Source organism: Triturus cristatus, chromosome 5_2 (assembly GCF_964204655.1).
Source record: "Triturus cristatus chromosome 5_2, aTriCri1.1, whole genome shotgun sequence".
In the NCBI taxonomy this organism is placed as follows: domain Eukaryota; kingdom Metazoa; phylum Chordata; class Amphibia; order Caudata; family Salamandridae; genus Triturus; species Triturus cristatus.
The window spans coordinates 216,070,855-216,085,472 of NC_140588.1; the positions used below are offsets into that span (position 1 = coordinate 216,070,855).

The following is a 14,618-nucleotide window of genomic DNA, read 5'->3' on the forward strand; positions in this document are numbered from 1 at the left end:
TAGACTTGTTAATGCGTCTAATGGCATTTTGCAGTTTGCGACAGGCATTTTGGGTTCTAGCGTTCTCCAACCGAGTCTCCGCTCTGTGTGAGATCATTGTATCATAGATCATTTCTAATGTTATTGGTTTAGAGGAGTCCGATGCTTTCAATAAAATTGAACTTACAGGATCTTCTCCTTGACCGTTGGGGGTAGGGTTCACTGCAGAGAAAGAGTAATCCCATGCGAGATTCTCCCCCAGTTCCTCCTCCAAAGTATCTGGATTGTTTTCTGATGAAATTTCACCAGTATTCCCCCCAACCTTGCTTTTGTTGTTCCTGCGAACAGTTCCGGGAGTCTTATGAGTAGATTGAACCGCATCTTCATCTCCCATTGCAGACTCTGCCCAATCCCTATTAATCCCTTCTTCATCCGAAGTGATGGATCCATCTGATAGTGAAAAAAAGTTCTCAAATAGATCATTATCTGCGTTATGAGCAATCTGGGCCATGCCTAACCCACCCTCAACAGTCGATATTTGTGAGGCTTCACTGAATTCGGAAGAAAGGACTACAGGACCCAGAATGCAACCTAATTTACCATTCACCACCACATTTTCCGTCTCACCCCCATCATCTGATACTTTTCTGACACCATGAACGACATCTGTAGTAGCCAGCCGGCTCGACGCTTCCGTGGGGGGGGGGATGGTATCTGCAGTCTGCTGAACCCCATTATCGACGGCTTTATCCAGGGATTGTGTCACCAGCTTCGTTGTTCTTTTGGAAAACAACGGAGCCATATTTCCGCCACTGGATGATGAAGTGTCAGGCGGAGAGCGCCTGGGAGCCGAGGTCCCCACACGGGGAGATGAACCGGGGTCAGAGAGAGTATTCAATCCTGTGCCCACCGGTGCGCGTCCGCTCGAGATGTTGGCTCCGCGGGGCTTCGGATTAAGCTTCGGATTTTTAGCCGGGGCTTTGGATGCTGCTTTCGGAGGCATTACTGCGCTGCTCCCGAGGGTACTGCAATGTGTGAATCCAGAGAAACAGTCACGGTATATCGGAAGAGGACGCCAGAGCCCACCACGAAGCCAGGTAGGTATAAGTGTCACGTTGAGTATTTTCATAGCCGATGGGTCAGAGCAGAAATACTGGCGATACTGGCGTTATTCAGACATTATTCATACACCCTCTCAGGCTACATTGGATTACATTATCCAGCTGCTTTCTCAAGGCACAGTCCAAGGGGGATCACCGCGAGTAGCACAGCCCAACTCACTCGGCTAACGGGTCAGCCGCCATCCCTCCCGCCGGACCAGCGTCTGGCCACCATCGTGGTCATCCACAAGGAGGGGAGACCTCGAGATCGGGTCACATCCTATCGACCTATCTCGCTCTTGAATGCGGAACCTAAAATCCTCGCCAAGGTGCTCGCCAACCGGCTGGTCGGCGTGGTGGGCGACCTGGTCCACCAAGACCAGTCCGGCTTTATCCCCCACCGCAATACGGCTCTTAATCTGCGACGCCTGCACGGCGTGCTAGCGCGTGTTCCGTTCGTGCGGGAGCCGGCCATCTTGGCGTCTTTGGACGCCACTATGGCGTTCGACACACTCGAGTGGCCGTACATCTGGGCGATGCTGGCGAAATTTGGCTTTGGGCCGGGTTTCATCAGCTGGGTCAAATTGTTGTACTCGGACCCACTTGCACAGGTGGTGGTGAATGGTCGAGTCTCGGCCCCATTCGGGCTGGGACGGGGCACGCGACAGGGTTGCCCCCTGTCGCCGCTCCTGTTCGCACTGGCCTTGGAACCCCTGGCAGAGTGGCTGCGGTGGCACCCTTCTATCCGAGGTCTCCGTTGGACCCCTGAGTATGAGGACCGAGTGTCTCTCTATGCAGACGACATCCTTTTGTACTTAGCCTCCCCGCGCAAATCACTGATTGTCCTGGTTGATGTTCTGCACTCTTTTGGCCGCAATTCAGGCCTTGTCATCAACTGGGCCAAATCCTGTGTCTATGTGCTTTCCGGGGAGGCTCCTGTCCTCCCGCGGGGCTGTCCGATCCAGATTGCCTCGGAGGGATTTCGATACTTGGGTGTCTACATTACGCTGGACCCGGTGGCCCGCTACGAGCGAAATTTGCTTCCCCCCCTCCAGCGCTTGAAGGAGGATGTCGCGCGCTGGAGGCGCTTGCCACTTTCGCCGCTCGGCCGGGCGGCGTTGTTCAAGATGATGTCACTGCCGCGCTTCCTGTACGCTCTCCAGAACACTATGGACTTGGTCCCAGCGCGCTACTTCCGTGAAGTGGAAGGTTTACAGCGCCGCCTGTTCTGGGACGGGAGGCCGCGTATAGCCTTGGCAAAGTTGACGCTCCCGTGGTACGACGGAGGGATTGCCCTCCCGGATATTAAACGGTATTACTGGGCCTCCCAGTTAGCTGCAATTAATCAGGGCCTCTATGGGCCCGCCCTAAACCCGGCATTTGAAATGGACAAGATGCTCCTACCCGGTGGCGACTACAATCGAGCGCTCTACGCTAGTGTGCCCGATTCCCGCTTGACGGGACCCACGCGTTTCATGGTGCGAGTATGGCACGCGGCTAATGCAGCTATGGGCTGGAAGGACCGTTTGACCCGGGCGTCACCGCTGTATGCGTCTGAGAGGTTGGGCTCTCTGTGGACCTCGAAGGGCTTTGAGCAGTGGGACACTATAGGCATCAGTACAGTTGGGGATCTCTGGACGAGGGGAGGATTTAAAACATTCGAGACGTTGCAGGCGGAGTTTCAGCTGCGGGGCAGTGAATACTTTCGGTACCTGCAGGTCCGTCACGCGCTGGGCTCCGTCTTCCCAGACGTTGCCTCCATCCCGGAGTCCTCCCCCCTGGAGGATCGAGTGCTAGATGGCCATGTTCCGGACAGCACGATCTCCCTCATTTACAAGAAATTGATAAATGATCGTTTGGGCTTACTGACTGGCCTCCGCGAGGCCTGGGTTGCCGATGGGCTGGAGTTGGACGACGAGGACTGGATTTCCGCGGTGGCCTCTCCGAAGGAGGTGGCCATCCCGGCTCGCCTTCGTTTCGTCCAGCTTAAGATACTCCACCGGGTGTACATGACGGGGCCAAGGCTTCTGCGTATGGGCTATGCCGAGGACGGATTGTGTAAGCGTGGGTGTGGTGCTTCAGCGACCTTTTTGCACATTTTGTGGGAATGCCCGAGGGTGGAGCGATTCTGGCGTGGTGTGCATGAGGTCCTGCGAGCGGTTACGCATGTCGCGCTGTTGCCTGAAGCGAGGAGATGTTTGCTGAATGTGTGGGAACCGACCGATTACTCGGTTCCGCAGACGCGATGGGTGACTCTGGGCTATATGGTGGCTAAACGGGACGTTGCACAGCTGTGGGGGTCCCAGAGGTCCCCGGCGGTGTCGGCCTGGAAAGAACACATGGATTGGTGCATGTTTCGAGAAAAGGTGGTGTATGTGGCGCGGGGTAAGCCTGGGGCATGGGTGAAGATATGGGGCCCCTGGAACGCCTACCGCGGGGATATCTGCGAGCCGCCGTTGTTGCCTCCCGCTTCGCCAGCTCCATCCCCCTAGTTTGCTCCCTCCCTCAGTTCCGAGCACAGTATTCTCCCGGTCCCAGACCTGTTTCCCTTCCCCTCTCGGGGGTTTTCAGTGGAGGGTTTGGGGTCCCCCATTTGAGGAGCACGTGCTGCCACTTTTGATCGTGGGTTGCCTTGCGGGTGTGTGTTTATTTATGTTGTTGTGTTTATAAAATGAAACCGTATTGTGGGCTCAGAGCCATATGGCCCGCGTTGTGGATACCTCCTGCCTTAGTGTCTATGTAAAGCTAAGTGCCTCATTGTATGAATGTCATTTGTTATCGTCACTTTAGCGGCCGGCCAGAAGGTTGTAGGCCCCTACCTGTATATATTTGAGATTGCAATAAACGGTTTCAAAAAAAAAAAAAAAAAAAAAAAAGACCTCATGGAGGTTGATCCACTGATATTTACGGTGCTATGGAAGACAGTAGTGGGATGGTGTTCTTTCCATCACCTGTGGCTCATTCTTGGAAGGAACGACTCGTGTTGAAGTATCTTTGACATCCATCACCTCTCAACAGCAACCAAGCACCTAGGATCTGCTGGCCTTTCGCTGATGAGACACGTTCGCAATGAGTCATGAAGAAAGACACCAACAGGAACCTTACAGACCTGAGGAACATGAACTTGGAGCTTAATCGTGCAAGTCTGAACCAGATGGCAGGAAAAACAATTTAACATGAAGCTAGTGCCAATGCATAATGTACATCGAGAGGTGTCGTCACACTGCATCTCGTGACTCGAGAACATTCTTAGAAGAAAAGCAAATGTCTGAGCCCAACACTACATGGCAGACATAGGTTAATGATGTTTATCTGCAGCCACACAGGCTACAAAAATTTATAAAAAAACAACAAAGAAATCCTTGGGTCTGGAATGCCTGCCCAGGCAGGAGGAAACACTAAAGGTTGTCTCTAGGAGCTTGTGGGGAAATCCCTTTAAGGACGAAATCCATGACCCACCATAGGTGGCATGCTTCATCATCTGGGATTCCCCTCTTGGCGGGAACACTCTGAGAGGAGGGAGCTCAGGGATGTTTTATCCCTACACTTGTTAGGATATGCTAAATCCTTCAGATGAGAAAGACCCAGACTGGTGTGATGATCTTTTGTAACTGGTTGGAGACGTAATCCTTGCAGGTCTCTAAAACTTTCCTAGGACCCTCCCTCTCTCGTTTTTGTTAAGCAGTACAAAAATCTATAGCCATATTCAATACTAATCATGTTAAACTATCTAAGGCACTTGCTGAGTCCTCGTGGCATGTTGTTACTTTATGAAGACAAGTTAAAAGAACACAATGCAGGGAAATATGTTATCACAATAAATAATACATTGAAAGCATTGCACAGTATATACAATCAAGCAATATGATAGCAAATGCATTTTCTAATATCTTTTAAATGAAGTTACTTACATTTGCACAATGTGATTTTTCTTCAAATTTACAGAAAAGTCCACAGCAATTGCCACATGAACATAAAGGACTACGCAATCTAACATTCAAAACATCATCCCATAAAACCTCTTCAGTTGTTACTGCTGGACTTACCTGTGTGAATGCGACTATGCCTTTCTAGTTGACTTGGCTTGGCAAAGGCCTTTTCACAAGAATCGCATTTGAACACTTTTGGCTTCAGAGAACTTATTGTAGGACCGGCTTGATGTGTCAGAACATGATCCTAATAAGAAAAAAAGTGAACATTTGATAATATTTGTTAAGCATGGCTGCACTGTTATGTTTCTAAAGTACTACAGTTATACTGATAGACGGGTCTAATATTCGCAAATAAGAATACAGATGACTAACATGAGTAATGGCTTTACCTACTTCAAATGATTTGGTTCTACACTTCAAATTTGATGATCGAAACCCACAGATCAAGTATTAAGTAAGATCTTAATCCAATAAAGTAATTAGTTTGTCAGTGATGTCAGGAACAGCTGGTACCCCATTTGTAGATAAATGATTTAATATTGAATGAGACGCAATCCCAAAACACCTTATTTGGATGTTCGAAAAAAAAGAAAAAAAAAACAGTACCAGATATATGTGACCAGGAGACAGCGATCCGAAGAAATTGAGAAACAGGTGGAAGATAATAGCCACTTTTTAAAAAAAAAAATATTTATAATTTTTACAACAAATACATACAGTAAAGCCAAATATCGGATTCATTAAACTAATATTTATCGTATGTGGTACAGCACGTTACCCAGCAAAAGAAAAGGATACATATGGTAAGCAAAGAAAAGAATACGTATGGTAAACAAGAGATACACATGACAAAAAATAACTGTAAAAGACATGACATATCTCAAAGTAGATAATAAAGAAAAAACATTAGGCCCCATGGGGAAATACAAAGAAATTACCAATAATATAAATAGCAAAAAAGTACATATAGTTAATCTGTTGTTTCATCATCTGTGGAGGCAACTATGGATAACAAATAATTCTGCAGTGGTTTTGAAAAATCTTTAGGCCTGGATGTGACTGGCTGTAGCGAAGCATACAATTCAGAATTAATGTCACAGAAGGACAATTTTTTGAGCCAGGTTGCCACTGTGAGGAGGGTACAAGTTCCCCAATGTATGGAGATTTGTTGTTTGGCTAATAGTAAAACAATAACAGCAAAACGACGTAGTCCCAGTGGTTGTGGCTTATCATACCCCAATAAAACCATAAGGGGTTCAGCAGAGAGTGGTTGCTCGATCATAAGAGACAGAGTGGAAAAAGGATGCAATCATCTCACAAGTCCATGTCAGGTGGGAGAAGTCTGCATGATCTGCCTGACATTTCAGGCAACTATGGGATCTAGAGGGGGTCAGATTTTGCCAGCACGTAAGAGGTAGTGTAAGCTCTGTGGAGATATTTATAAATGAAATGAAATGAAAACAGCATTTATTAAGTGCATAGCTACCCAGGGGCATCCTAGCACTGATAGCAATACACCGAGAGCATCACATCAACACTTAAGGGAAGAGACAAGTTTTAAAAAATTTCCGAAAGGCCAGATGGCTGGGTTCCTTCTGTAAGCGGAGAGGACGGGTGCTCCACATCCTAGCGGCATTATAGGAGAAAAGGCAACCACCACTTCTGGCCTTCTTGATCTTGGAAACGACGGCAAGATACAAATCGTCTGAGCGCAGCCATCTATTCGCCAGGTAGGGCTGGGCAATGGAATGGTTGATCGCTCGTCCTTTCCCTGCTAACATCCTGTGGACGATACACATAGCCTTAAAGTTAACTCTCTCCCGGACAGGAAGCCAGTGGAGAGAGTTCAAGGTGGGTTTTGTAGATTGCCGGTTCGGGGTCCCCACAAGAATCCTCGCTGCGTGGAATTGCACCGTTTGGAGTTTTGAGAAGGTCGAGCCAGGAGCTCCAAGGTAAAGGGCATTCCCCGTAGTCCAGGCGAGAGAAAATTAGTGCCTACAGCATAAGCTTTCTTGCCTGGAAGGGAAGGAGTGGAAGCACTTTGCGGAGCATCCTTAGGATGCCATAGCAGAAAGCCGCAACCTTCCGCGCCTGAACCATAAAGCTGAGATTTTGATCAAGCCAATGCCTACTTTTCATCTGGGTCTTGGGGACAGTGACGGGTCCACACAAGCTGGCCACATTACATCCGCTTTAAAGAGAGAGGGATTGCCCAGGAGCATCAGCTCGGTCTTAACTCCATTCAATTTTAAAAACGAGTGGTTCATTCACTTAGCTACCATTTCTACACAGGGACAAGGACAGATGGAGGCATTATCAGAGTGATTCAGTGCTACGACTAGTTGGTTATCATCCGCGTAGGTCACTATGTGAACCCAAAAAAGGAGCACAATCTCCGCGAGCGGGGTCATATAAACATTAAATAGGGAGGGACTCAGGGATCATCCCTGAGGAACTCCGCAGCGGAGAGGCATGGATTTGGAAGTGATATCACCCACGAAAACCTGGAAGGCCCTCTCTTCCAGGAATGATTGCAACCATGCTAAAGCTATTCCGGTCACCCCCAAACTTCTGAGTCGCTGGACCAAGATTTGGTGACTGACCGTGACAAAGGCTGCACTGAGGTCCAAGAGGATAACAGCTGTGGAGCCTCCGGTGTCAAAAATCTTTTTAGACTCTTCGACAACTGCTAAAAGAGCAGTTTCTGTTCCTTGACGCGGCCGAAAGCCAGCTTGAGAGGGGTGGAAGAGAATGTGGGATTCTCAAAAAGTAGAAATTGCTGAGTTGACGAGCTTCTCCGCTATTTTATTGATCCCTGGGAGAAGCGAGATGGGATGATAATTACCCAGGAGATCCAGGTCAAGACTTGTTTTTTTTAAGAGAGACTTTACCATTGCTCTTTTCCACGGAGGTGGGACCACTCCAGTGGAAATGGAGGCATTGATCAAATCCAAAATGATCGGGGAGACCGTTCCCGACACTTGCTTCAGGATATTAGGTGGAGCAGGGTCTCTAGGCGACCCGCTCTTCATGAGTGCCGAGATAGTATGGAGTGACTCACAGTCCATCAGGGGAAATGCCTCCAAGGAGTGTTCCCTGATATGCGGGCCACTGTCCTCTGAGTGGGAATTATTGTAAATGTCAACTGATGGAAATGACGAGTAGATAGTTTGAATTTTATCGTAAAAGTAATCTGCTAATTCATTGCAGCGTCTGCCAGTGACATCAGGTACATCTGGAGGTAAGGGGGCTTTAAGCAGATTTTTCACTATGCGAAATATTTCGCGAGGGCAGTTGGCTGCCAAGAAAATTCTTTCCTCATAAAATGAAGCCTGAGCCAATTTAGATTCAGCCTTATATGTTTTTATGGCCTCCCTGAATTCCGATTTGTTTAAAGAAAAAAAATGTCTCCAAGCTCTTTCGAGTTTTTTGCAGATCTGTTTAAGTTCCTGGAGCTTGGGAGAATACTATGACATTCTGTTGGATCCTACTTTCATCTGGATCTTTTTCTTCGGGAGAACCCGTTTTAAAGTGCTCTCAATCCAGTTGTTGAATTTTTCATTGGCAACAATTGGGCTGATATCAGGGGTCGGCTTGGTATTTTCTAACTTCAATATCCACTGTTCTGAGGGAAGTTTAGGCCAGAGACGTGACATAGTTCCATTTGGCCTAGTTAAAGGGATAACAGAGGTGGGGGTCCAGCACTAGGGATCAAAAAATGATCTGACCAGGGTATTGGGATGGGTTCCCTTCCTGTTAGTTCCTCCAGATTGGAGAATATAGGATTTAGAAGGTGGCCCTTCAAATGGGTCTAATGAGTGGCCTTCTGTTTTAACTGGTAAGCAGCAAGATCCTTAATTATTTCTACCGCGGCAATATGTGAAGGATCATCGAAATGCAGATTAAGATCACCAAGTAATGTAAAATTAGTGGGGGCACTGGTGAGACTAGCAGCCATCTCAGGCAGTGATTTACAAAAGTGGCCCGTTGGGACGATAAATTAAAATGCCTGACAGTGTGAGCGTGGGGGCAAATCCTATTGTTAACAGAAGGTTCTCACAATCTGGTAGAGGACAGCAGCTGAGGTAGCTTTTATAAATGATGGCGATCCTGCCGCCTTTACCTAAAACCCGGTCTATCCTCTGAATTAGGTAACCGGGGGTTATGCATAAAGTAAGCAAAAAAAACCTTGGTAACATAAAACCAGGAAGTAAAGTAGCCCTAAACTACAAGAAAAACCTTCCACACTTATGACTATCAGAGTCATTATGTACAGTCCAAACTGCAGCCAATCAGGTGACAGCACCCACCAGAATGTTCTCCTCAGAGGCTCAGGCTCTCAGATTTTCTCGCACAGGAGTGAACCAAAGTATAACAGCCTAACAGCCTAACAGCCTCTGAGGGGAGGTGGGCGGGTTGCATGTGAATCTATGAAAGACACCAATACTGGAGAACCACAGATTACAGGTAAGTAACTATTGTTCTCCAGTATTTAGGGTGTCTTTCATAGATTCACATGCCTGAATCAGAGTAGATAGCAGTACAGAACATAATGCTCATAAGACGCTCCTTTTGTACCATAGTAAATACACATCACCAAAATGTATTATCATATATAAATACATCTGTGTTCAACATATGCAGAACAATTTCAAGATATAGAAACAGTATGGAATAAGCGTCTTATAGAAAAGAGCATAGTGGAGGAGGGAGAACAGAGGCTCACCTTATTTGAAAAGATTGCGGAGAACAGCTTGTCCCACTGATGCATCTGCATCGCTTGAGGCTTCCAAACAGTAGTGCTTGGTAAAAGTGTGTCTGTTGGACCAGGTTGCCGCTATGCAGATCTGATGAAGAGGCACACCGGCAAAGAGAGCGGTAGATGAAATTGCTCTTGTAGAGTGCGCTCTTGGGGTTGCCTGCAAAGGTCTTCCCGCCTGTTCATGGCATAAACAAATTGCAGCAGAAATCCAACGAGCTATGGTTGGTTTGGAGACAGAATGTCCTTGACGTAATCTACCGTAGGCCACAAACAGTTAGTTTGATTTACGTATTGTTGCTGTCCGTTGTAAATAGAACTTGAGACATCTTCTGATGTCAAGGGAATGCAAGGCCCTTTCCGCAGCTGTGAGTGGATTTGGGTAGAATGTCTTTAAAATTATAGGTTCATTACGGTGGAAGTCCGCAGGAACTTTTGGCATGAAGCTGGGATTAGTGCGTAGCACTACTGATTTCGATGTAAATTGCAGAAAAGGTGGATTAATAGTGAACGCTTGAAGGTCACTGACTCTTCTTGATGATGTCAGAGCCAATAGCAAAGAAACCTTCCAAGAAAGGAGCTTTAAGTCCACTTTATGAATAGGTTCGAAGGGGTGCCGCATAAGTTGTGTAAGCACTACATTAAGATGCCAGGATGGAGGTAGACGTCGAATAGGGGGAAACATCCGAAACAACCCCTTGAAGAATTGCTGAATGACTATTTGAATAAAGAGAATTAGATCCATCCTGCTGAAACCTTGAAATCGCCGCCAAGAACATTTTCAAAGTAGATTGGGAGAGGCCCGATCTCGCCAAATGAAGAAAGAACGGTAAAAGTTGTTCTGGTTTTGCATGAATCGGGTGTATATTGACAGATTGACACCACATGCAAAATCTCTTCCATTTTAGCTTGTAAGTTTTAATAGTAGCAGGTGCTCGAGCATTAGCTAAAACGTCCTGACAGTCCGCAGGAATATTTAGCTGTGCGAATTCACGGTGTTAAGGAGCCATGCCACTAATCTCAAAGATGCTGGGTCCGGGTGACAGATCCGTCCGTTCTGGATGGACAGAAGGTTCGGCATTGGCCGAAACTGAATGGGATCGCACTCCGAGAGGAGGAGAAGTTCGGTGAACCAGTATTGGCGAGGCCACCTGGGAGCAATGAGTATCATGCAGCGAGGTTGTTTCTTGATCTTGCGGAGAACTCGTGGAACCAACGGAATCGGAGGAAAGGCGTAGGCATATATCTGCGACCAGTTGATCGAAAACGCATTCCCGCATGAGTCGTTGTGGGGAACCCAACTTGGAAAGGATGGGCATTTGCGATTCTGGCTGGTCGCAAACAGGTCTAGATCGGGGTGCCCCCACTCTCGAAAGACTGTTTAAGGTTGGTTGATGTAGTTCCCACTCGTGGTTGGATATTGTTGACCTGCTGAGGGAATCCGCTAGAACATTGGCGACTCCTGGAACATAAATGGCTGAAAGGCTGATCTTGTGACGAATCGCCCAGTCCCAAATCTCTTGAGCTTGTTGAGATAGTAGGGCTGACTTCGTCCCTCCCTGCTTGTTCAAGTAATGCATACTTGTAGTATTGTCCGTTCCAATTAGTACTGAGGCTCCCCGAATGATGGTTTGAAATGACTTCAGAGCCAAGAAAATGGCACGCAACTCCAGAAGGTTGATATGCCACTTCTTTCGCTGGAAGTTCCTTTTGCCGTTGACAGTCATCCCTTGAAGGTGCGTCCCTCATCCCTCGAGGGAAGCATCTGTGGTTATAGTGAAATCCGGCATTTCGACCAGAAATGCACATCCTTCCCTTATGTTCTTTACTTGATTCCACCAATGAAAGGCTTCCCGCATCTGAGGAGTGATGCAAACGATGTCGTTGAAAGACCCCGAAATCTCTAACCATTGAAGGTTGAGTTCCTCTTGCAATGGTCTCATTCTGTAACGGCAGTTGGGTATCAGAGGGATGCAAGAAGAAATCATCCCTAGGAAAGACATGTACAAACGGACTGAAACGCACTCAATAAGCGAGCTAGTTTGCAGATCTTGAGTGGTCTTTCTTTTGATACGAAGGCCTGAGTCAGCCGAGTGTCTAGTGTGGCTCCCAGAAAGGTCTTTCTCTGTGATGGAGTCAGATGAGACTTTTCGAAATTTATGGAGAGACCCAGAGATTGGAACAGGAACAGACACTTCTGAAAATGTGCGTTTGTGGTTTGAAAAGAATTCGCCTTGATAAGGCAGTCGTCCAAGTAAAGGAAAATTTGAATTCCTTGCAGACGAAGGTGTGCGGTCACCGGTGCCAGGACCTTTGTAAACACACGGGGTGCTGATCATAGACCAAATGGAAGGACTCAGAATTGAAAGTCTCTGCCAGCCACTCTGAACCGTAAAAATGTTCTGTGTCTGGGTAGGATTGGTACATGAAAAAAAGCGTCTTGGAGATCGAGGGTGGCCATGTGATCTCCCGCCGAAAGCAATTGGAAGATTTAACATTCGGAAAGATAACTTTTTCAGGTACTTGATGAGGGCGCGAAGGTAGAGAATGGGGCACCATTCTCCCTACTTTTAGAATCAGGAAAAATCTCAAATAAAATCCTGTTCCTCTTTGTAAAGGAGGGACCTTTTCGATTGCTCCTTTCCGAATCATCAGATTTATTTGGGAAAAAAGTTCCTTGAGATGAGCAGGAGGTGGTCCTTTGGGAGGAGAGTTTGGGGGAATCTTTATAAACTCCAGAGCATGACCTCTGGCCACTATATCCAGAACCCACTTGTCTGTTGTAATTGCGGACCAGTTCGAGTAGAAGTGCGATATTCTTCCTCCAACTTTTGACTGGGGAAACGGCAGAAATGGTGGCAGGTGGCAGATCTCATTGTTTTGTATTTGAATCCCGTCCACGATAGGAGGGCTTCCTTCTTGATTGCGAGTAGGAGTTACTTAGCTGTCCGTATGACTTCTGTCTGTAGGGTTGAAATCTTTGATTACTTTGAGAGGTTTGATATGATCTTTGCTGATTGTAACCTCCCCTATTGGAGAAGGATCCACATCCATTAGCACCTCGAAAGGACGACTTCCGAAATTGAAGGCTACCAACAGACCTCGCCGTCTCCGTGTCTTTTTTAATAGCCTGAAGGGCCTCATCGACATGTTGGCCGAATAGTGACTCCCCATCAAACGGCAAATCAATAATCTTGGTTTGGACCGCTTGGCGAAAAGATGTCGATTTCAGCCAACCTTGTCTCCTCAGTACTGCTGCACCCGCTAACTGTCTGAATCCTGTGGATGCAACATCCACGGCTGCGTCAATGATTTCCGTAGAGGTATACTCTCCTTCCTGTAAAATCTTCAAGGCCTCAGACTTGGAAGGTTCTGGCAGCATGTTAATGTAGGGGGAGATGTCTGACCACATCTGCCTATCATATCTCCCTAATATGGCTAGGGAATTTGCAGCACGGACAGTCGTTGCAGCCATAGTGGATACCTTTTTTCCAATTGAATCCAGCCGTCTGCCATCCCTGTCTGGTGGAGCTGTTATAGGCGAAGAGTGGTTCCTAAGCCCGTCTCTGCGCCACTTGGGCGATGACAGAGTCAGCTTTTGGCTGACCGATGAGGCATGCAGGTGAATCACTTGGCGCCTTAAATTTTTTTGCCTAACCGAGGCAAAACTGCAGGAAGAGAATTCGGTGTTGCCATCATCTTCAACCCTTCCTTCCAGATGAAGTCTATGATGGGAATTGTCCTTATCTGCCTTCGTGGTTGGTCTTTAAAATCATAAAGAAAGCAATCATCTTTCTTTGTCTCCATAGGTATGAGAAATGTCTTTGTTGCCCTCTCCATAAGGAGATGAAAACCTCCGATGTCTACAGGAGGAGAGTCCACGGGAGCTGGAGCTGACGGTGATGGAGTTACAAGAACAAGTTACTTACCTTCGGTAACGATGTATCTGTAAGAAACATTAGTTAGTTAGATTCCTCACCTTAGAATATCCCCAGGTGTCAGACTGGATCCGGAAGATTTTTCGTCAGCAATACCCCTTGCGCGTCGCTAGGCGTCGTCTGCGGCTCCGCGTCCATCGTCGGCGTCATGCGCCGGAATGACGTCGTCGGAGTACTTAGACGCCGCCCTCGCGTGCTGACGTCAGTTCTTGTACATAGCTTTCCGCGCCAGGAACGCAGAGCCATGCAAAGACCGACACTGGTGCCAAAAATAAAATCTAGGGGCCTGAAAAGGATAACCTTAACCCTAGATGTCAGTTCGCAGAACGGGGAGGATGGGTGGGTCGGTGAGGAATCTAACTAACTAATGTTTCTTACAGATACATCATTACCGAAGGTAAGTAACTTGTTCATCTGAAAGAAACACGTTAGTTAGATTCCTCACCTTAGAATAGATACCCAAGCAATACCATCCCCGGTGGTGGGTCTGCGAACCAAGATCACACCAGAAAGTCCTGGAGGACAGAACGGCCAAAGAAGCCATCCCTCCGGACTTGGCTGTCAAGGCAATAAATCCCTGGCAAACGTGTGTAGCGAAGCCCACGTTGCCGCCTGACAGATGTCCTGCAAAGGGACACCTCGTCCCAAAGCAGTAGTAGCTGCCGTGGCCCGAGTAGAATGGGCGCGCAGCCCAAACAGGAGGGTCCTTTTTTGCCAAGGAGTAACAAATTTTGATGCACAAAACGACCCACCGAGAGATGGTCCGTTTGTGCACAGCTTTCCCCTTCTTAGCACCCACGTATCCAACGAAAAGTTGTTCGTCCACCCGGAACTGCTTTGTGCGGTCCAGATAAAAGGAGAGCGCACGTTTCGGGTCCAGACGGTGGAGCCTCTCTTCCTCTTTGGAAGG

At 47.5% G+C, this 14,618-nt stretch overlaps 1 protein-coding gene across 2 annotated transcripts in view; it reads right to left on the reverse strand.

Annotated features, from left to right (window-relative positions):
* The window catches only part of ZNF236 (zinc finger protein 236), a 1,017,074-nt gene that overhangs the window by 96,867 nt on the left and 905,589 nt on the right, over positions 1–14,618 (reverse strand). For both annotated transcript variants that reach the window (XM_085606997.1, XM_085606996.1), the window contains one exon: positions 5,126–5,255. In XM_085606997.1, the coding sequence (XP_085463123.1) occupies positions 5,126–5,255 (130 nt within the window). The remainder of the gene's footprint in view (positions 1–5,125; positions 5,256–14,618) is intronic.